The following is a 24949-nucleotide window of genomic DNA, read 5'->3' on the forward strand; positions in this document are numbered from 1 at the left end:
CTAAATTATATTAGTGAAGAAGGTGTACTTATTTAAGTATCTATCATAGCGCCAATCATTAATATTACTACATAAAGGTTCTCTCAATAAGTTCTTAGAATTAACAGAAATTGTGTACTTCACTAATCATTATTGGGTGAAGTTTTTTTTATCACATATGAATGATATAACTTACATTCTTTGTTGTTGTGTTTTTATCCTCACCTGAGTATATGTTTTTATTGACTTTAGTGAGAGAAAGGGAGAGAGACAGAGAGAGAGAGAGAAGATTCTATGTGAGAGAAAAAAATCAATTGGTTGCCTCCCATATGTACCTTGACAGGGGATGGAACCTGCAGCCTGGGCATGTGCCTTGATCAAGAATCGAATCCTCAACCTTTTGGTGCATGGACAACACTCCAATCAACTGAGCCACCTAACCAGGGCAACTTACTTGTGGGCATGTGTGTGCGTGTGTGTGTTTTCCTTGGCTGCCAAGAAACACAGAATAATTAATGCTCAAAGAAAAATTAGCTAATAATCATATATCTTATTACCTCAAATTGCTTTGTGGTAGCAACATAAAAAACATTTTTGGGGCTTGGGGAAAATAGCTGATCTTGGTTTTCTTATTTCAGAGAAGGAACTTGCCATTTTGTTAGGCTTTCAGGCCAAATTCCTTTAGTTGCTTATATTTTTAAATATCTACAGCCAAGACTAACAGCAGTTTTGGGGTTTTTTTTGTTTTTTTTTTCATGTAGCTGGGCAATTGGGAGAAGTCTATTTTCTACAACCTAATAAAATAATTTCTTGATATCTAAAAATGTCTGTTTTCAACTAAGTTCAAATTTTGAAAAGTTAAACCTTACCTGTTTTGACTGCTGTATTATTCAGATTTATTTATAATCACTCTGATTATAACTCTGACATTTTTATCATTATTTATCCCCAAGGATTACAAATAGCTATGTGCATTTTTAAAAATCAGGTATATTCTATAGAACTGTTCAGAAAACATTGTAAACTTGTATAAATTCATTTTAGGATACATACCAGCAAAAAGTTGGTCATTATGAATAGCATAGGTATTAATTGTATCACCCATTATTTTTCACTGTTGGTTACCAAAAAACTCAGAGCTACCACTGATAAACAGTAAGAATATTAACCAAGACCCTTAGCATGCTCAGATTCCTTTTCCTTCTCAAGGCTTTTGATCTTGTATTCTAACAGTCTAATTATACAAGTGCATTTCTTATTCAACCTCAAATTCCTTTTGTAACTAGGTAAAATATAAATACAGGAATATCCAGTAGCTTATTAGTTACTCTGTTACATTACTTCAAACATATCCAGCCTGGCCAGTGTGGCTCAGTGGTTGAGCATTAACCTATGAACCAGGAGGTCATGGTTTGATTTCCAGTCAGGGCACATGCCCGAGTTGTGGGCTTGATCCCCGGTAGGGGGCATGCAGAAGACAGCTGATCAATGATTCTCTCTTATCACTGACATTTCGCTCTCTGTCTCCCTCTCCCTTCCTCTCTGAAATCAATAAAAATATATATCTAATATATATAATCTCCAGTAAAAGAGCCATCATGGTCCAATTAGTCTATAGTGTCCATATAGGTTTCTGTAAGTGTGCTCTGCAAATATAGGTCATGGATTCCCATCATATTTTTATGGATAAGAAAGCCGAAGTCAAAGAAGTGAGTGACATAATAGCTAATAGAGAAAATAGAGGGTGCGGGGGTAAATAGCTACTAAGCTGTTTGTACCTTATTCTAGTCAACATATCACTGAGCTACAAGAGCCTTTGTGAGCTTAAAATCCCAGCTGTGTTTTCCACTTTCTGCACTACAGGCAATAATAAAGATGAAGTAATTGTAAGTTAGTTAAAACTCTTCAAAGATATTAAAGATGGAAGTTATGCATCCAATTACAAACCCATCTTCTGTTTCTAAAGTAAATGAAGCAATGCTGATTACTATGTATTAGATAAGAAAATCGAAGCTACAGTGAGGTTAAGCAGCATTAAGTCTCAAAGGAAAACCTTTTCAGCAATCTGCGTAATATATACATTTCATATGACTAGAATAAATTAAAATTTAGCTATTTAAAGCAATGTATATGCATATCCCTTAAAAATGAATATAGCTCAAGTAATTGTAGCTCTGAGATGACATTTTTAAGGAAAAAATAAATTAATGAGGACTATTTTAAGGAAAAAAATTAATTAATGAGAACTATGAGGACATCTTGCAAATTCCTTCATCATGACTTAAAGAATCCCAGCCCTTGAAACATGATGACCGGTTTTACCATCCTCTCTCCTGAACGGCTTTCTGTGGGGACAATATTAATCCAAGGATCTAAAATATGCTCAGAAATGCTATGTATTTTTCTGACTGGAAAAAATATACATATATAGAAGCATCCCTGCCTGATATCTCTAGCTCTCTTAACAAACTTTGAATTCAATGGATATAGCTGAAATAAGAGCAGACATAAGGAGTCAAAGATATGGCCAAGGCCTTCTATGCTGTTAGGATTCGGATGGATGCCTTGATAATTATATCACTCAGAAATAAATATGAATCTACCAAACATGAAATGTTCAACAGAAAAATAATTGCTTCCACTAAACTTAGCTTCATGATCCTTACACCAAACTAACAATTACAGAAAGCCCAATTTCATTTCTTAGACTGCATTTTTTTTTTTGCTCCCATTAACCGTATATTTGAAGGATCATTTAAATAGAGTATAATTCAATGATTCCTTGTTGCTTGGAAAGATACATAGTTGTCTGTTAGAAGACTTCAACTAAGCATTCTTTCCCCATGATACTTTCTTCATGGAAAGTTTCTTTAAAAAAAAAAAAATGAGGCCTCATGGGTATCTAGATTTTGTGACTCTACTACTAATTAAGTAGTCAAGACATACATATATGAAATAAAAAACAATTCTATGATGATATCGAGCATAAGTTAGTGTGAAGGTATATATGCAGTTTTGGGTGAAGATAAGAAACATAAGAATTCAAAACCAAGATAAGATCATTGTTGATGGGAATTTACTTAGAAAACACAGTAAGCAGGTCTTAATTGGATCTCAGATGAACTAGGATAACACTAAAATGAGTTTTAAGAACAGAAGATATTTTGTTAGTTTCAGAGGAGTGGTGACATCATGAACAAACAAAGTAATAAAATTGCCTAGCATGAGGAAAGATAATATAGGGCCGTACCTATGTAGTCTGTTCATATGATTGGCAAAGAGTGATTTACAAAAATTAAAAGGGAAGTATATAGTTGAATAATATCCTTTACTGTCAGAATGCTAAGATCAGTTTTGCAGGATTCTATAAATCTTACATAATACCTGTATTACATAAAAATATTATCAGCATACATTCATTTTCCCCCCAACATTTCTTGAGTATCTATTATATGCTAAGTATGTTCTTGGCATAGAAACAGGGAAAAAATTGTGTCTGTGCATAATGAATTTATACTCTAGTAGGGGGGAAATATCATTGACTTTGATCATGATAATAACAGAAAAATATTTTATTCAGTTTTTTATTATAATACTTAAACTATAAAATACTAGCGTTTTAGAGTATGTCCTATCCTAGTCATTCATTCATTCATTTATTTTAAAAATTTTTTTATTGATTTTACAGAAAGAGGAAGATAGAGGAAGAAAGTAACATCGATGTGAAAAACATTGACCAGTTGCCTCCCATATACATCTCAACCAGGGATCGAAACCATAAGTTAGGGAAGTGCTCTGACCAGAAATTGAACCAGCAACCTTTCAGTGGATGGATGACACTCAACCATCTGAGCCACACTGGCCAGGGCATTCATTCATTTTTTTTAATTCATGCAAAATCTGTTAAGTGGCTATAATCAGTATCATTATCAAAGATTTAGAATTAAATTATTATAATTAATTTTATATATAAAAAAAAACATAAGTAGATACTACATAAAGTCCCAAAAGAAGCTCCTTTCTCTAAAATATGTATGGTGCATTTTTTCAGAAGTTGTTGCCTCTGTCTAGAATGTTCCCACTACCCCTGCATCCTACATGATTCAGTTCAAGTGTCACCTCTTCCATGAGTTATCTCCTGACTCCCTAGGGAAGTGTATTTTGGGCATACCTCCACTTTAACAAAAGCACATCTATAGAGAGGAATGAAGATGGTGGTGTAGGTAAACACTCCTAAATGGCTGCCATGCACAACAAGTTCAAAAACAACTATAAAACAAACGTCTATCTCCCAAAAACCAAACGAAAGCTGGCTGAAAGGAAGCCCTACAACTAGACTGAAATGAAAGAGGAGAATTCAGGGCACAAGCACTGAAAAACTAAGTTAGGGGGGCAAGAACGCGATAAGGGCTGGTGGTGGATCCAGGCTGGTGGAGGGTGGTACTTTCTTCAACCCAAAGAGAGACAAGCGCCCAATTTCTCTGAAATCCAGTTTCTGGGGAAAGGCTAGACTGTCTGCCATCGGGTCAGAAAGTGAGGCTGGCTTGCTTTCAGAGCTGAGATTGTTTGCTGTACTGTGGTGCGAGATGCAGGGTGATGCGGGGACACCATCAGAGAGGTGGCAGACAGCAACCATCACGGTTGGCCACATGCCAGCCTACTGATGTCCTGAGACTCTGCCCTTAGACTCCGCCCCTCACAATACAACAAAGCTCTAAGCAGCGGACTTTGCATATGAATGGCTCTCTCTGTTGCAGTTTAGCAAAATTGCAACCTGGGGCAAATAGATCCAAGGAGGACAGGACTGTGGTTCACGCTGTAACTTCTGCGACAGTACTGGCCTCAGACAGTAGCTGAACTGCACCTCATTGAGACCCAGAAACCAGAGTTCTAGTGCTCAGTTTCAATCCCTCACACCCATAAGTGACACATTTGGGAGACGGTCTCAGTAAGCACCAAAGCCCCACTGAAACAAGTCGTGTCTCCAGTGCAGCAGTTCTTCCTTTATAGACACAGCAGGTCCTCACAGACAATTGGCCTGGAGGTCAAATCCTCCCAGTGTACCAACAGCAATCAAGGCTTAATTACACCAAGACTTTGCACCAACCCCACAAAGGGATATAGCAAAAGCGACCACCTCAGGTGATTGGGGAAGCCCAGCTACTGACCCCTATAGGTCACTGACCACACAAAGCCACTCCATCAACACAGGGAGGCAGCCAAAATGAGGAAATACAGAAGCATGACATGAATGGGAGAAATGGAGGAGAGTAAACTACTGGACGACACACAGTTCAAAATCACATTTATAAGATTACTCAAGAATCTTCTAAAAACCTTTGAGAAACTTGATGAGACCTCCAAGAAGCTTGGTGAGGACCTTAATGAGAATACCAAAAAATGGAAAAGGACCATCCAGAAATTAAGCATACAAAGTTTGAAATACAGAATATACAGAAATTCAACTATAGATCAACATGCCCCAAGAATCAAACCAAAGATCTGGAATATAAGAAAGCAAAAATCACCCAACCAGAAAGGCAAAAAGAAAGAAGAATCCAAAAGTGTGAGGATAGTGTAAGGAATCTCCGGGACGTCTTAAAGGGTACCAACATCCGGATTTTTGGGGTGCCAGAAGAAGAGAGCAGAATATTGAAGGCTTAATGGAAGAAATAATGACAGAAAACTTTCTCTACCTGGTGTGAAAACTTTCTCTACCTGGTGAAAGAAATAGACCTGGTGAAAAGAAATAGACAAGTTCAGGAAGTGCACAGGACCCCAAACAGGAGAAATCCAAAGAGGACCACATCAAGACACATCATAATTGAAACGCCAAGAGCAAAAGACAAAGAGGAAATCTTACAAGCAGCAAGAGAAAAACAACTAGTTACCTACAAGGGAGTACCCATACGACTGTCAGCTGATTTCTCAACAGAAACTATGCAGGCCAGAAGGGAGTGGCAAGAAATATTCAAAATGATGAACAAGGATCTACAACCAAGATTACTCTACCCAGCAAAGCTATCATTCAGAATTGAAGGTCAAATAAAGAGTTTCACAGACAAGAAAAAGTTAAAGGAGTTCATCAGCATCAAACCAGGATTACATGAAATGTTAAAGGGTATTCTTTAAGAAGAGGAAAAAGAAGAAAAAGGTAAAGGTAAAAAAATTATGAACAACAAAAAGGCATCAAATATATACCTACCAACAAGCTAATCTAAAAATCAAGAGAATAAAAAAATCTGAAGAACAAAATGGACTGGTGAATATAATAGAATCAGGGACATAGAAAGGGATTGGACTAACAATTCACAGGGGGAAAGGGGTTTGAGGGGTACAGGAAGAGATTGGACAAAAATCCTATACCTATGGATGAAGACAGTGGCAGGGGTAAAGGCATGGGGTGGGGTTGGAAATCAGATGGAGGGGAGCTAAGGTGGGGGGAGAGGAACACCTGTAATAATCTGAACAATATATATATATTTTTTAAAAAGTCAGCAGAGGTAAGCCATGGTGGCCTGCTTTGGAAGATTATCACCAGATGCCCCACCCACACCTGCCCCCACATTGCTCATTCATAAGCCCTGTCTGGCCCTGAAGATGGTTTTATTTTAACCCCGATCTCTTCTACTAAAGGTCTCTCTGTGACCCATGCTCTACATCACATCCACGCAACTCCTACAAACCCTGTCCAAATATCGATAGATGGTTGTTGCTAAGTCTTGGGCTATATCTTTAGAGATGAGTTAGCATCTCTGCAAGATAACATGAAAAATTATATAATTAATTACAAAACCTGAATTCATTATACATTAGAATAAAATTTAGGTGAATGTTTAACAGATCTCAAGGTTATGAAAGAAAACTATTGTTAAAATATTTACAGAGAAAATAAATGATGGAGAAGTAGGTGATACAATTATAACTAAGGGTTATTGACCTTAATTAAAATTCACTGGGAAAAAAATAAACCCTAACAGTATGGATAAACACAGTTTTAAGTAATTCAAAAGAGAGATAAAAATGAGCAAATAACATATTTAAAAATATACATTTTATTAATAATCCCAAATATATGACTTAATATTAAATCCCATTTAATCTACAATTCATTAATTTATTTAACACACATTTATTGAGAGGTTATTATGGTCTAAACACTATTAGCTTAGAAAATATTTTTAAATGATCTTAATTTTAGAATCCAATAAGATTCTGTAAAAACAATTTTATAATCACACACTGTGAGAAACAATTTTATAATATGCATCGATAACCATAAAATAGTTACTACCTGCAACCTAGTAATTAAACTTATTGGAATTCAATCTAGAGAAAGAATCAGCATGTCAGGCAAAGGTTAATGTATGAGGCTACTAATCACGGCATAATTTACAATATCAAAAACATTAGAAACTTAAATGTCTAACAATAAGGAGTGGCTCAATAAATTATGGTACATTCAAACAATGAGCAATTATGCAGACATTAAAATTACAATTTCAACACCATTTAGTGAGATGGGGAAATGATCATGAAAAATTATAAAGCCGGTATTTTAAAAAAAATTTCATACAGCCAATTTAAAGTGATACATTCTTTCTTGCTTTTTGAGCTCAGGAGTTATTTTTGCTTTCTAGTGGCTTGCTATCTAATACTCCTTCTCTTCCTGTAAAGTATATATTTATCCATATACTTCTTATTCTAGTAAGTATTAAAACAGAGGATATTACATAGACATAGCAGTATTATTCTCAATACCCAAGATATAAGATATTAAACAACTTAACTATCCATCAATGGATGAATGGCCAAAAATAAATAAATAAATAAATAAATAAATAAATTCATACATACACACACATACATATATGCATACATGTAGGTTATGATTATTACAATAGCTTTATTAACTCTATGTTTAGTGTACTCACAACTGTAAACCTGCCTTTACCCCATTGTGTGTGTGTGTGTGTGTGTGTGTGTGTGTGTGTGTTTACACACACAGTGGAATCTTATTCAGCTTTATAGCTGAATAAAGAAATATTGCTGTTTCCAACAACTTGGAGGAACCTTGAGAGCATTATGCTAAGTGAAATAAATCAGACAGAGAAAGACAAATACTGCATAATATCACTTTTATGTGAAATCTAAAAATGTCAAAATCAGAGAAATTAGAATGATTATCAGGGGTTGGGGGTAGAGGATCGGCCAAAGGGTACAAACTTCCAGTTAAAAGATTAACAAATTCTGGGGATGTGTGTGTAGCCTAGTGATTGTGGCTAATAATAATGTACCATACAATTGAAATGTTGCCAAGAGAGTAGATCTTATAAGTTCTCACCTATGTAACTAGATGGAGTTGTGAGCTAATGCTATGTTGGTAGTCATTTAACAATAAATAAATGTACAAACTCAATGCATCATATACCTTAAACTTACTCATTGTTATTATATGTCAATTATATCTCAATAAAGCCTAGGGAGAAAATAAAAGGTCTCAAACAGAAGAACAAAAATTGGTCCATGGGACTAGCGAAACAATATGGCCTAATATATGTTAAACATATCCAAAATACTGAACAATTGTCTAGAGTCCAGGGGTTCTCAAACTTTTTAAAGTGGGGGCCAGATCACGGTCCCTCAGAGAGCTGGAGGGCCGGACTATATGAACTACTAATTCCTACTGTAATACCTCGGCTGCGCTCACTGCCCAAAAAACCTGGCGGGCCGGATCAGACTCCTCTGCGGGCTGCATGTGGCCCGCGGGCCGTAGTTTGAAGACGCCTGGTAGACTGTGGGCAGTGACTATTGTATAGAAACACGGGAATAAAGAGGAAAAAGAACAGGAAGAAAGCAGAACGTAAAACAAACAAACAAAAAACCAAGCCTAGAGGGGTATGAGGAGAGCATGTGGATGACAGAAAACCCAAAAGGACGCATATCTTAATTTTTAAGGAAATTCTCTGCACGACCCCATGGTATCAGAGCTTAAGAAATTCCCTTTTTAAAGTATTTATAGTTTTATGTAGATCAGACTAGCCACTTACAAGAAGCATTATTTGTTTCTTGTAACACCAACCACAAGAATGACCAAAAAGGTTGTCACGGTAGGAAAAGCAGAACTACCTCACTGCCATAAAAAGAATAACAACAAAAATTGAAAGTCTGAGGGCACCAAAATAAACTGTCTGTACAAAAGTTGATAATAGTAAAACAAGGAGGAAGTTGAACCTTGGGTTTGGAATTACTGAACAGTGCAAAGGTGGAAACCAATCTGCATAGTCATCAGCATGCAGCAGCCGAATGATCCCATAGTCAGAATGAAAGAAAGCCTTGAAACCTGGACTCAACCAAACCCTTGGAGCACAGATACATGGCTCCCTCTGGCAGCAAAGCTTACAATCACTATTTTTTTGTGTTTGTGCCTTGGTGTGGTAGCTATTTGGAGAATAGGTTCATAAGGAACTCAGCAACCGTGTTTGGCCTCCCAAGAAACCAAATATATCCTAGCGTAGAGAGGGCCAAAGAAGTCATGGTGGGAAGATCAAAAGAGCACCATGTGCTCTCTTTATGGGTGAAAGCTGAATTGTTCATGAAAACGTATTTATTGATAATACCTGGCAAGGTAATAATTCTCTGTGTCACTCTAAAAAAATAAGAAGATGTCTGTTATGTACATTGTTTCATATATTTTGCCATTCCTACCTGCCGCAACCTTTTGCAGCAAGGATTCAGAATCTAGAGAAGGGGCCAAGCATAAATGGATATACTATATAAGAAATATAAATTTAGAAATTATTGGGGGAACCAGGCAGAGGCCCTTCTCTAGTAGAATGGCTCTCTGAATGTCTGTACCCATAGCTTTTTTTTAAACTAGATATACATTTGCTCTTTAGCAAACCAAACAGACATATCGAAGGTAAGGTTGGGTAAACAGTACAAGATTATCAGATTAGGAGATTGCCTTCAACCATAACAACTGGTGCATAGCTTTTAGCCCTTGCTAGAGCCCAAGGTCCATCAGCCTTCTGACTGACCTCTCACATTTATTACGCTAACTACTTAGTTTTTGCCTATTCCCTCATTGAATTTCTAGAAAGAACCCATATAAACTCTTATTTAATATTTACACTCCTACAATTTAATCACAAGGTTTAAAGGCTTCAGCAATTCAGCATTTCCTTCTCCTTAACCAGTCTGACATTTTCTTCCTGAAGTCTGTCTTTCTTCATGTATTTCTATATTGTACCACCAGGGCTCTACAAACTACTGCTTTTCTAACATTTTAGTTTTGAAAAATTAATAAACTTCTACATATTCATTCAAGCCATTTTCACATCTCTTCATTTCAGTATGTTCTTTTTAACCCCTTGTTATTTTTTCACTGCTTCTGAATTCCCATTCCTTGGACAATTTCACCATTATCCTTGAATAGAATCTGTCATCTCCAAGCATTCTCGTAAACTCAAATCCATCAAAATCATTGCCTTTTATGCTGTCTTTATTTTTAACTTCTTTCATGTTTTGTACCATTACCTTTTGATTTATGACTAGCTCATGCATTCATTATTTTCATTCTTCATTCTTCTCAATATCCACCTTAACCTGTTGTTAAATTTGTATTCTCTGCTTAATGCTTAAAACTGAACTGACCTCACATAAGTCCTTTCTTGATTTTGACTTTTTTTTTAATCCTGCCTGAGGAGTGAGGATATTTTCCCCCCATTGGTTTTTAGAGAGAGTGTAAGGGAGGGGAGGGGGAGCGAGAGAGGGGGAGAAAGGGAGAGAGGGAGAGGGAAAAAAGAGAGAGAGAGAGAGGGAAAGAGGGAGAGAGAATAGAGAGACACATTGATTTGTGGCCTCCACTTATGCCCCAACCTGGGCTGGGGATTGAACCTGCGACCAAAGTACATGTCCTTGACTGGGAATAGAACCTGTGACCTATTGGTCCACAGCCTGATGGGTGCTCTAACTACTAACAAGCCAAGGCTAAACCTTGGCATTTTTATGGTTACTCACATTATACTAGTAATATTAGATTGCATTTTTAAGCATCGTCTGTATGGACAGTATAATGTGGCTCAAATATCTATCACTCTGCTGCTTCCAGTGGTGACTTCACTTGTCTGGTTGTTCATTTCCCACTTGAAAGCTCCATGATCGGGTCCTGTTAATGATGTTGCTCAGTCATACAGAGGGAATAAACTCTCCAGACAGAGCAAATCCAGCTTTCAGTCAAGAAAGTATGAGTGGCTATATTCCCCAACTTTCTATTATACTTCTCACCCTATCCTCCTCTGCGTTGCTGATTCCCTTCCACAATGCTACAGCTTCTGAAGTAATTCCTTGCTCTCACACATATGCTGTGTCATCACATTTCTCTATTTGTTACATTAGCCAATATCATTTTAATTCTCAGCATGTGATTTTATTCTTTCTACTCACATTTAATCTCTAATCATTACTTTTCTAGCTTGACTCAATTCCTGTCACCTGGTTTCTCTTTCTCTCTAAAACTATACCCTTTCCACATTCTAAATCTCTGTGTTCTATTTCCTTCAACTTGTCCTTCATCTTAGCTTTTAGTTCCTCAATACCTAAAATACTTTTTGGTTCTTCCAGCTATAACCTATCTGCCCTTTTCTTTTTTTCCTATCATATACACATAGATATAAATATAGATATAGATGATAAAGACATAGACATAGACATAGACATACTATGAGAGACCTAAAAATCTTTTCAATGATCCAACTGTATTACAATCAATAGCAACATCTTTTAGAATTTTACTGTAAATGTAAATATATAGCAAAGGTAGAAAAATTAACTTTTACAAAGCTATTATAAATGTTAAAAAACAAAATCAGTAAAAATAACTATGATTACAATAACCAGTTAAGGGATATACCAGGTAATAATAAGATATAAAATGTGACATCAAAAACATAAAATGTGTGGAGTAAATGTTGAGTTTTACAATGAGATCAAACTGAAGTTGTTATCAACTTAAAATAGATTCTTATAAACATAAGTTGTTTATATAAGCCTCATAATAACAACAAAACAAAAAATTATAGTTAATAGACAAATAATGAGGAAAAAATAGGCATACCACAAAAGAAAATAATCAAAGCACAAAGGAAGAGAGCAAGAGAAGAAAGGAACAGAGAGGAACTACAAAAGCATGCAGAAAATAATTGATAAAACAAAAAATGCACAAACCTATCAATAATTACTTTAAATAGAAATGGACTATATTCCCTAACCAAAGATATAGAGTAACTGAATGGATAAAACAAACAAACTAACAAAAAGATCATCTATATACTTCAAACAAGACTTGACATGTAAGAACATACATAGATTGAAAATGAAAGCATGCTAAAAGATATTCCATGCAAATGGAGACCAAAAGAAAGCTGGAGTAGCTTCATTTATATCAGACAAAATAGATTTTAAAAACAAGAGTTTAATAAGAGATAAAGAAGAGCATTACATAATGATAAGTGGTTAATCCAACAAGAAGATATGAGTTTGCTCTCACCACTCTTATTCAACATAGTATTAGAGTCCTAGCCACAGCAATCAGACAAGAAAAATAAATAAAAGGCACCAAATTGGAAAAGAATAAAACTTTGTTTGCAGATAATATGATAATATATATGGAGAACCCTAAAGATTTTCTAGACTGCTAAATGATAAATGAATTGAGTAAAATAACAAGATTCAAAATAAGTATCCAGGAATCAGTTACAATATTATATACCAATACTGAACTATCAGAAAACTAAGAAAGCAATCCCATTTAAAATTGCATAAAAAATACCTATAAATAAATGTAGCTTAGGATGTAAAAGTTCTGTACTTGGAGAATTATAAGACACTGAAGAAAGAAACTGATAAAGATACAAATAAGTGGAAGCATATACTATATTCACGGATAGAAAGAATTAACATAATTAAAATGTCCATACAACCCAAAGCAATCTATAGATTTAATGCAATTCCTATTAAGATACCAGTGGTATATTTAATAGAACCAGAACAAATATTCCAAAAATGTATATGGAAGCACAAAAGACCCCAAATAACTATAACAATCTTGAGAAAGAAAAACAGAATTGAAGGAATCACATTACCCATCAGAGAAATACAAGTACCATTGATTTAACTTATATGTGGAATCTATTGAATAAAATGAACTAACAAAAGAAATAGAGGCAGACTCATAGATACATAGACTGACAGCTATCAGAGAGGAGGGGGCTTTCGAGATGGGTGAAAAAAGTGAAAGAATTAAGCAAAGAAAAAAAATTTCACAGACAACACCAGCATAGTGATTACCAGAGGAAAAGGGTGTGGGGAAGGGGATGTAGAAGAGGGTAAAGGGGGGATAAATAGTGATGGGAGGAGACTTTATTTGGGTAGTGAACACAATATAAAGATGATATATTATAGAACTGTATACCTGAAACTCATATAATTTTATTAACCAACTAGAGGCCTGGTATACAACTTTGTGTACTGGGGGGAGAGGGGTCCCTCAGCCCAGCTACACCCTCTCCCAGTCTGGGACTCCTCAGGGGATGTCCACCTGCCTGCTTAAGTCTTTACAGCAGCACTGCCTGGCTTCTGGCTGAGCGGTGCTCCCCCTGTGGAAGCACACTGACCACCAGGGGACAGCTCCTGCAATGAGTATATGTCCCCTGGTGGTCAGTGCATGTCATAGTGACTGGTGGTTCTGCCATTTGGTCAATTTGCATATTATCCTTTTATTATATAGGATGTCATCCTAATGAATGCAATAAAAATTTAAAAACTAAAAAAACAAGAAGATTTGACATTTGTAAATATTTAGGTAACCGATATAAGAGCACCTAGATATATAAAGCAGATATTAATAGACCTAAAGGGGAAAACAGGCAGCAATACAATAACAGTGAGATACTTTTAATTACCCCACTTACATTTATGAACAGATAATCTGGACAGAAAAAATCAATAAAGAAATACTGGCCTTAAATGAAACCAGATAGACTAACAAATATTTATAGAACATTGCATACAAAGAATACACATTCTTCTCAAACGCACATTGAACATTTTCCCAGATAGATCACATGTTAGGCCACAAAACATATCTTAATAAATTTAAGAGGACTGAAATTATATCCATCATCTTTTCTGACCACAGTATATGAAGCTAGAAATTAATTATGTAGAGACAATTTACACCATACACAAAAGTCATGTGAAGATAGAAATATTTTACCTGATGGGCCAGAATATAAATATTGTGTCCAACATCTTTTGGGGAAACACCATCATCTCCACCCTCATCATCTCCATGATCGCATTCCAATCCTTGGTTATAGGCATTCTTCATCACATCCACCTATCAAAGAAACAAAGGGGACCAGCAAGGCTTGGAATGCCACAAACAACATGAATTTTACATTGTCCATGAGGTGCAATTAAAAGCTAGAATGCTTCCCAGGACTTGAAAAGTATCAAAGAGCTCTAAATGAAAATGGCTTTAGTTAAATTAGCACAGAAGTATTTCCCTACAATATTTATTTCTTGTTTTCCTTGGAGAATTTTGCTTTGAGTTTTGAATGATGACAGTGCCGTAAGTTCCGATGGATTAGGAGACTCTGGAACTGTGATATCTAGCCGTTATTTATTAAGTGCCTTCTAGGTCACAGAGATCCATGGTGTGGACATCGTCCTCTGCTCTGAGGACCCAATGGTGGATTCAATAGAGTATGTGCCCTCAAGTGATGAACACCATGGAGAGCAGAGGCTGCCAACCTTTCAGACCTCACAGAACATAGGTGGTCTGGTTAGTGACTGCTGATCTAGAGGGTGCCCTGGCCATCGAGGCTCAGTTGGTTGAGTGTCATGCCATGCATTAAAAGGTCACAGGTTAGCCAGAACCGGTTTGGCTCAGTGGATAGAGCGTCGGCCTGCAGACTGAAAGGTCCTGGTTTCGATTCCGGTCAAGGGCATGTCCCTTAGTTGCGGGCACATCCCCTGTGGGGGGTGTGCAAGAGGCAGCTGATCGATGACTCTCTCTCATCGATGTTTCTAACTCTCAATCCCTCTTTCTTCCTCTCTGTAAAAAAATCAATAAAATATATATATATATAAAAAATAAAAATAAAAAAGGTCACAGGTTATAGTCCCAGTCAGGGCATGTGATGGGGTTACAGGCTCTATCTCCACTAGAGGGCGTGCAGGAGGCAGCTGATAGATACCTCTCATATCAAGGTTTCTCTCCCTCTTCTTTTCTCTCTCTCTAAAATCAATTTAAAAAATTGCATATTTTTTTAAAAGTGAAGAACACAACAATCCTACAGCAAGACTTAAGTTTGAGGTACTAGTAATTAAGCATAGGGCATGGGCACTAACTGAGTCAAGAGGTTGAGAGTGGGTCATAAGGAGGAAGTGGATGATGAGATAAATGTCAAGAGGTTGAGAGTGGGTCATAAGGAGGAAGTGGATGATGAGATAAATGTATTGTGGGCAGAGAAAGCAGTATTTTCAACAGGCAATTGTACAGTGCTGTTTTTGAATAAATATATAACCCACTGTCCCTTTCAACCATAAATACACTATCAATTTTTATTGTTCAGAAAATATGTAATGTTTGAGGGATAATAAACATTTTTTACATATCTTCCCAACATATTCCAATATACAAACCAAAGAAAATTCTTCTTACTCTTCATAGCCCAATGCCTTGCAGATGCGAGGCTCTCATTATACATACGGTAAATCAAAATGCATCTTATTTTTATCTTCCATCCTTGACTCCATTCCTATTTTTTTATTTTATTTTATTGATTTGAGAGAGAAACATTGGTTTGTTTTTCCACTTTTCTGTGCATTCATTGGTTGATTCTTGTATATGCCCTGACTAGAGATCTAACCTATAACTTTGGCATTATGGGATGATGCTCTAACCAACTGAGCTACCCAGCCAGGGCTCCTTCCTTACTATTAAAAAGAAAGCAAAAGATTGCTTTCCATAGAATTTTCTCATAGCACTAACAATAGTTCTCATAAGACTAGGATTTAGTCATTGGAGCATCAAGCTATAAGGTTTAAGGATGTTGTTAATGCTTTTGAAACCCAATGCTTTTAAGGTTTGGTGATATTACTCCATGATTTCCATGTCACACATGAGGAGGAAAATATAACTTGTACAATAGGAAGACCCTCTAATGATTTCTGTGGAATTCCCATCAGATCTTCAATTTTCTCTAAAACAAGCATTATGTAATATTTCACTGATAAAAACAAGTACAAAAGATATTGATTTTATTGCATTGTTCAGAAAGAGGTAAAATATAATTTTTGAGTGGTACAAACATTTGTCTCACATAGCATCCTCATATATTCCAATACAGAAACTAAAGCAAACTTTACTTTTTCCTGTCAAAAGACTTTGCAGATAGTTTAGTGCTAAGAGTGGATAAACCATTGAAATGATAGGGACCCAAATCACACTGGCCTTTGCCCTCCTGAGGCCTTCTGAGATATTTGTAAGGTGTCGTAATGCCTTGGTTGAGCAGTAAAAGTCACTAGACTTTTTCTTGACATGCATACTACAAACTTATCCCTTTTAGTGATACATATTAACATGGGTTTCAAAAGTTTCCTTACCAGTTCCCTGGGTCTCATGTTAAAAAGAATTCTTTCTGCATTCTCGCTGTCATGTCTGCTTTCCATAATGGCCAGCAAAAGCTTGGAGGCGTTGTTCTAGAGAAACAGACCAGGTTAATGCACAAGAAAAAAATCGATTTCATGGATTAATGATCCCCTGCCTTTGTTAATTGAGATTACCAAGGCCATTTTTTTTTTTAAACCAAACGGAATTTTAAATTGCTAATTTGGTTTGGCTTATTAGCATTTTTAAATAGGATGTTTTACTTTATTGTCAACACAAAATAAAAATAATAAATCATGAGAGATAGTAACAAAGGATATTTTAAATATTGGTGAAAAGGTGTTTTAAAAACAAGACTGACTTTATATATAATGCATTCAAATATTATCATGTATTCTTTCACTATTTCCTAATGGGCATTTCTATGATGACATTTAACAAGACAGTAAGGTGAACCAGTATCAATGACATATTTCAGATAAATGGTATATAATTTAAAGAATTTAGCAAATTGATTTTAATAGGAAACATTAATACATGTTATCAAATCAAAATTTTAAATTTAAAAAATAATTACTGAAATTTAATCTATAAAATTGGAAATTCATGAGTTAGAGATACAATATAAATTTACAGATATCTAGTCCCACAGTATGTCAGTATATAAGCAACATGTTTACCACCTGGGTTATAGAAGAATAATATTTTCTATCTTTGTTTAATAAAGAATGAAAACAGTTTATGTTGTCTTTGAGGTTTTCTAATTTGGTTTATAAATATGTTATCTCAAACACTTTTACCAATAGATATAAAAAATGTTTCTGATACAACTGATTTATAATCTAAAACCGGTTCCACAGAGTTACAGAAAGTCTTGACCCATAAAACACAATATTCTCAACATTTAGAAAGAGGTTTCTTTACATTGCTTTCAATAGTGCTGCCCTAGAATTGTGGCAAATTGCACGATGATAAAAGCTACTGGAGAGATATTTCTACAGTGTTTTTGTAATGTTCAAAACATCTCAATTTCCACATATAATCTTTGATGGAAGCACAAAAGAAGTAGAGTCAAATGGCTTAAGGTGGTTCTCAACAACTCAAAATTAACATCTTACAGGATGAAAACTTAAATTGAATCGGTTGTTTGGTATGCAGACATCTCTACAGAGTTTTTGTGAAAGTTGTTGAAATTTATTTTACTGAGCAGTTTTTAATATCAAATTCTATTTTTTCTTTTCTTTCAGAAGTAAAATCTAAAGACTATCTTTAAATGACTATCAATGATGATGATGATAACAATATCAATGTCATGGACCCATCCTGAAAAGATTTTAGCATTTTGTAGGAGAGGCCTTAATTTTTCTGTTTCATTTAAAATTTTTGTATATTTATATCAATCCTAAAACCCGTTTTTATAATGTAACATCCCATCAGTACAAATAATATACTTAAAAATAAGGTTTCAAGATTTAAGGATAGTTGAAATCCTTGGAGTGATTTGCAATGACCCCTAGAATTCAAAGCTATAAAACCTTAGCAACAATAGCAGTCTTCTCTAATGAACCTCACTCAGCAGGCCCAATACATAATAGCTTTAAAATACATCCAATTTCAGAATGCTATTGGCATTATGGTGCTTTTTCTAACAAATCTCCTTTTTCCTACTATGTTGGGAGAATAGAAATTTTGTAAATGATCTACTGAAATCTAAATCAATTTGAAAGTACAAAAGCCTATATACATATAAACACCAAGAAATCAAATGCATGTGTCAGTGTGAACAGAGGGCTTTCTTTAAAACAAAACAAAACAAAATGACCTATTTACTGATTCAGCCCTTCATAGTTACAAACCAGTTAGGAAATGTAAATTAAAAAGTAAAGGGAAAGACATATGCAGAAAAAAAAAAATCATAAAATTGTATAGCAAATGAGTATATAGAAATAAGTATACTTAGAATTATAACTAAGAAAAATTATATAAATGATATAAAATAAAATCTTAATATTAAAATGTAGTTTTCTCTAATTTATCTAGATTTTATCATTAAAAGCACCCTACCCAGAGAAGCCCCCTAACATTTGACACTATCATTCTGTCTTACAAATATTGTCCTATTGGCCATTATGTCAAAGCCTCATTTTTTTTTTTTCTTAAAGTACACACACCTAATTTTTTAGGTAGATAACAATACTTTAAATATTTCAGGTCAAACCCATTCATTTGGTATTTTTTACATACCCTTATTTATCCAACTGTCATATTTTGAAGAGGTATACCTAAATTGTACTTAGTAATATATACAATTTTAAATGATTCTTTTTCTAAAAAGCATTGTCATTTGAATAGCTAAGAATATATTTGTACCCCATCATTTAGTTATTTAACACTAGAAGCCTGGTGCATGAAATTCGTGCCCTAGACCTGGCTGGCGATCAGGGCCAACTGGGGCCTTCTGCCTGCTGGCCAGGGCCTTCCTTGGTTCTGCACCACCTCACGGTGGTCAGCACATCATAGCAAGCGACAGAACTCCCAGTCTCCCAGTCAAACTCCCGTAAGGACACTTTGCATATTAGCCTTTTATATATATAGATAGGTCTGGGCTTGTAAATAATCAGGATGCCTATACTTTGTTTTAAATTGATTAATCATCCAGTAATTAAGTTATATCAATTAAAAATTAGGTTTAAAGGGTTGTTTTAGACTAATAAAGGATTTAAGAAGCCAGAGGCCAAGGCTTTTATAAGTTATATTTTTATGAATTATGGCTAAAGCTGAATTTAAGATGAAATAAACATTTTTTTTCTAGTAATTCAGATGAAGCTGACTGCCACATAGACTTAGGCTGGGTTCACTATCTGAAGCAGATGCTAATGAGGGAAAGGACACAAGTTCAATCTACATAAGAATCACCTTTGCTTTAATGCATGGATGGAAGGACCCAAAGCAATACATACTGCAACAGAGAACAATGAAAAAATACAAACTCACCTCTTAAAGACACTTTCTTATTAAAAGCCATTAGCACAATCTTCACATAAGCAGTACATAGGTATGTTATCTATCAGTAGTTATGCTTAGTAGCAGAATTACCAAAATTTCATTCTTTTTGGCCATAAATATACAAAGTGAAAATTACATTTTGCTATGATACTAGACAGACCTGTCTTAACTGGAAAATTGTCATTTAACCAATGACTTGTTTACCTGTTTAACACCAAACACAATAATGTGGTCTTTCATGATTCACCTCCACTGAATATCATGACTTTGTATTTCAGATTTATATAGCGTCTTTGTACCTTCATTTGTTATTCCCATTTGTACAAAAAATTGAAGGAATTTTTTTGTAATGTCATCCTGTTCCTGAGCTCTGATTAATGGAACTGCTGGGAAGTACGTGTGCAGTTTAAGTTCAAGTGCCTTCTCAAAGGCAGTGTGAAAATGGCTTATAGAATTTGGGGGGGGGGGGGGAATAAAATTCTAATGTAAAAGGAAACAACTTTTATAAGGAAGAGAGCCATAAAATGAAACTGTGCCTCCCTTTCCCACAGTCTAATAGCTGTGACTTGCCAGCTAGAATTCTGAAGTTAAGGTAAATTTTATAAATGGGTGCAGTGAGTTTCAGCACCTTTGGCTCTTCCATGTAATAAAAAACATAAAATAACAACAGAAGAGACATGGTGAAACAAAGAGCCACTTAAAAGGACTTCCAGGAAAGTACCCTCCATTTTATCAGGAATTTCGTGTGCATGGTGCTCTCACTAGCCCATTCTGTCTATTCATTAGCTGAAAATATGACAATATCTTAGTTTCTACAAGAGCTACTTAGAGATTTGGAGAAACTCTGAAAGGGAGTTTTATATAGACAATGTCACTTCTCCCCCCTCTAAATAGTGGATTTACTTTACCTTTAGTTGAAGCACCAAGTCCATTCGATATTTACCAAGAGGGTTTATGTCATTTAGGATCAGAGCAATGATAATATCAATTCCATTAGATTCATGAGTAGCAATACATGACTAGAAAACAAAATGTTACAAAAATAACTTCTCTTTAACATCAAATCCCTAGAAACCATATGGAATTAATCAACAGAATCACCTTAGTTTTTTTACCTTTAAAATATAACTAACATTTAACTTTTGGATTAAATGGAACCGTAGAAGCCAAAGGAAGTTTATTCCTCAAATCCTGGGAAGATTCACTAAGAGACGAAAACTGAGCAATAATGAAGAAACATGTTTCTCTCTTTCTGATAAGTCTGATTTTTATCTGGAACATTTTCATGCAGATAAATACAATTTCTTTCACAATGAAATTAAATTAAAAGATGGCATAGTATATGCCTGTCTATAATTCAGTCCTCATATGTTTTGTTAGGAAAATAAAAACATCTGGCAAAGCAAGAAGAAAGATCTTTTAAATGTACACAAGGATTGGCTCGTTCAACATTTGGGTCCCTTTGCTAATTAGTCAGAAGTAGTTTTGCGTGGAGAACGGCTTTCCTGGTTACCTGATTTTCATGGCACGGGCCCTGGCAGTACTCAGTCAAACTTTCCAGAGTCTGGTTGACCAGCACTACATTCTTCTCATTGATGTAGAGACCCAGCAGGCCCAGGCCACCCGTGGTACTTCCGCAAATGCAGTCCAAAAATTGGAGGGTCTCACAGACAAGGTTGTAATTTGTTTTGTTGTTTTGATTCCTCAAGAAGTTCTGAAGGCAAAAGAAAATATAACCTAAGGGTTAGAAAAAAAAATCCCTGTGTAATTGGTAATTGTTTTCAGTTCTGTGTGAATGTGTGTGTGTGCTCTGCTCCCTATGGCAATGTGAAATGGAATTGCTCTATTTAAGAAAGTAGTTGTGTTTGTTAATTTTCTCCTGGATTTAAGGGGGGCGGGGGGAGAGAAGAAGATTCTTTTGTTTTTTCCTCAAGCATCTATATTTATCAGGATAATTCTTATCAAGCTTGTCTCAATGTCATTATCCTGAAACTATATAGAGAGAGTTAAATAATAGGTAACAGGAAGAGAAGAAGGAAAAGGAAACTATAAAGAAGTTAATTAGGGAAAGAAAACAATCAAGTTTTCCAAGTAAATGAAACTTAAAAAAAAAAAAAAGTGCAGCTTCAAACAGTAAATGGAGGGCAACTTGGAAGCTCCTATTAAAATTTTCAGTTAACTTACAACTCCAGTTCCCAATGTTACTATTTCTATATATTCCACAAAGAGATTCACTGCACCCTGTCTGTAACAGCAAACACTGGAAACCAAAGCATAGCCATTGTAATAAATAACAGTAATCTAAATGCTGCAGTATTGTGAAGCTATAAAAATAAGGTACATCAATATGTACTGATATAAACATAAACTAGTAATAAGTGATTTAGCAATAAAATATATTGCTAAGTAAAAAAAAGCAAGTTCAGGAACACTATAAAATGTGCTTTTAGAAAGGCTGACACGCTTATATGTGCATAAAAATTTCTGGAAGGAAAGACAAATTGTTAGCAGTAATTTCTTTGGGGGAGTAAACCTGGTGAGAGGGTAAACAAAAATAAAAACTTTTAATTTTTAATTTAATTTATTACTTATATTTATATATTTATTAGAGGCTGGTGCACAGATTTGTGCGCAGGTGGGGTCCCTTGGCCTAGCTTATGGGGATTGGGCTGAAACTGGCTCAATCCCCAGAAGGATCCCGGATTACAGGAGAGTGGTTCTTGGATGACACACCCTGGAATCAAGCTCCCTCCTCTCTGGTTCTGGGTGCATCACCAGAGATCGGCAGCTGCCAAGTCACTGCAGCGCGGCAGCTCCTGCGAGCATCTGCCCTTTGGTGGTCAGTGTGCATCATAGCTACTGGTCGGAGTGTCTGTCCCCTGGCCGTTATTGTGTGTCATAGCTACTGGTCGGACAGACAAATGGTCGCTTAGGCTTTTATATATAGAGATTTATTTGCTTGAATTTATTTGTTCCACTTACTCTTTTTTTTCTTTTAGTTTGCTTTTGTAATTTCCCCTCAATTTTTTGTATGTGGTAAAAATACCCCCAAATTTACCACCTTAAATCACTTTTACTAGCAAGTGTAGAGTTCAATGGCATTAAATATATTCACAATGCTGACATACCATCAACATCCATGTCTCTAGAACCCTTTTCATCTTGTAAAACTGAAAACCTATACCTATTACTAATCACCCCTCAGCCTTCCCTCAGCCCCTGGCAACTACCATTCTACTTTCTGTTCCATGATTTGACTACTCTAGGTACTTTATATAAATGGAATCACACAGTATTTGTCTTTTTGTAACTGACTTATTTCACTTAGCATAATGTCCTAAGATTCATACTTGTAGCATGTGTCAGAATTTCATTTCTAAAGGCTGAATAATATTCCATCCTATGTATATACTACATTTTGTGTATCCATTCATCAGTTGGGTTGCTTCTATATATTAGCTATTGGATAAACCCACCACTTATTCTTATTAAATACAAGCTATTTTATTAGTAGCATTTCCAAATTATTTTATCCCACATTCCTATCAGTGAAATATTTGAACAGGTTCTATATAATATATCTATTTCCTACATCGACAGACTAGGTGGGTCTGTATGGATAAGTATGGAGGCAGAGCCAGTGTCCTCCCTTTGGGAATAATGCGTCTGGCCTTGTCTGTTGACAGTGCTACAGCAGCCCTCTCCCAGGTGTGGTGCAGTGGTCACCAAGAGCCATAGCTTTTACCATTAATTCCAGATGTATCCCCTTGGAGAATATTTAATTAAATTTACATAAATTTACACATATTACGAATTCAGAACACCTGTAGTCTAGACCAGCAATTTTCAATTTTTTATTTTTTTATTTTCATGGCACACATAAACTAATTACTAAAATTCTACAGCACACACAAAAAATGTTATGGTTTTTGCTGATCTGACAAAAAATATAAGAGTAATTTTGATTCATTCGCACTGGACAGCTATTGTGTTGGCTGTTGCCATTTTTTTAAATTTGACTATCTAAGTGAAAAGAGGTCAGTGTTCCTGACTGAATAGCCAGGTATTTCATGTTTTAAAAATTCTTGTGGCACACCAGTGTGCTTCTTACGGCATACCCATTGAAAATTGCTAATCTAGGCAATGACTAAAAAAAACAACTTCAAACTCTGCTGTCTCTTTAATATTGGATATGTGTTCTTAGAAACTATCTCACCTTTCATGTGGTTTTGCCATGGTGATGTAAGCATTGTGTACAAATAATACCCACCACCACCTAAAAAAAAAGCGCCAAAATTCCTAGTTATCCCTAATTTAATCTATCTGACAAAGGGAAATATACCAAAGCACATATAAGAGCAGGACTATATTAATTTGCAAAGGCATCAATTTCCATTGTGGGGGGAAAAAAGAAAGAATTAAAGAAATAAAGAAATAAAGAAAGAAAGAAAGAAAGAAAGAAAAGAAAAGAAAAGAAAAGAAAAGAAAAGAAAAGAAAAGAAAAGAAAAGAAAAGAAAAGAAAAAACACAAAACCCTCTCCTATGTTAACTCTACTTCTAATGAAGACATATAAGTGTAGTCTATATCCTCACTCAAGAAATAGACTGTAAATGATGAAATGCCCTGAAATCTATAAAACTATAAAGGCACAGATGAGAAAATGTGACCTTACTCAACCAACACCAGAATATCAGGATTAGATGATGTTCACCCAAGTTAAAAAGATACGAGCTGAGGATGAGGATGCAAAGAATGAAACCTGACCATTCCGACGTTTCATGCATACAGGGATTTTCCTTTCATGTTTCATCACTCAGAGACAAAAGTTCCTCCCCATTTCAGAAGAGCACTATTGGTTTTATTGATTATCCCTCCAAAGCACTCTCCCAAACTAATTGTTATTTTTATCCAAGTTTAATTACTTATAACCGTAGGCCGTTTTCTCAGCTTTTACACAAACCAGAACAATACCTGCAGTTCCCGGTTGTGATTCTCACATAGTAACTGAAGAAACCTCAGGATCGGCTGCATGATGGCAATTGCAGGGCTCATCGTCACTTCCTCTGCAGACTTGTCCTCCGCGTTGCCCCCTTCGGATCCCGTGCACATAATGTCTATTTCCGGATCCATTTCTCTTCTGTATACACAGTACGCTTTGGATGTTGCTGAAGAAGCTTCTGTTAATTGCCCTTTCATTCCCTCTTTTAAATGCAGTGATGAATCTCTTACTGAAAACAAAACAGCACTCTTATGGTTCCAAATTAATTTTTCTTTTGCTAATTAAA

General features: G+C 35.5%; 1 protein-coding gene across 10 annotated transcripts in view; it reads right to left on the reverse strand.

The window, feature by feature from the left end:
* Positions 1-24949, reverse strand: part of ITPR2 (inositol 1,4,5-trisphosphate receptor type 2) — a 424574-nt gene that overhangs the window by 107504 nt on the left and 292121 nt on the right. For 9 of the 10 annotated variants that reach the window (XM_036459157.2, XM_045587855.1, XM_045587860.1 and 6 more), the window contains 5 exons: positions 24636-24892; positions 21177-21377; positions 20572-20682; positions 16654-16749; positions 14258-14380 (listed from right to left, as the gene is read on the reverse strand). In XM_036459157.2, the coding sequence (XP_036315050.1) occupies positions 14258-14380; positions 16654-16749; positions 20572-20682; positions 21177-21377; positions 24636-24892 (788 nt within the window). The remainder of the gene's footprint in view (positions 1-14257; positions 14381-16653; positions 16750-20571; positions 20683-21176; positions 21378-24635; positions 24893-24949) is intronic. The other variant, XM_045587857.1, reaches the window with a different exon arrangement.

Source organism: Pipistrellus kuhlii, unplaced genomic scaffold (assembly GCF_014108245.1).
Source record: "Pipistrellus kuhlii isolate mPipKuh1 unplaced genomic scaffold, mPipKuh1.p scaffold_m20_p_3, whole genome shotgun sequence".
In the NCBI taxonomy this organism is placed as follows: Eukaryota; Metazoa; Chordata; class Mammalia; order Chiroptera; family Vespertilionidae; genus Pipistrellus; species Pipistrellus kuhlii.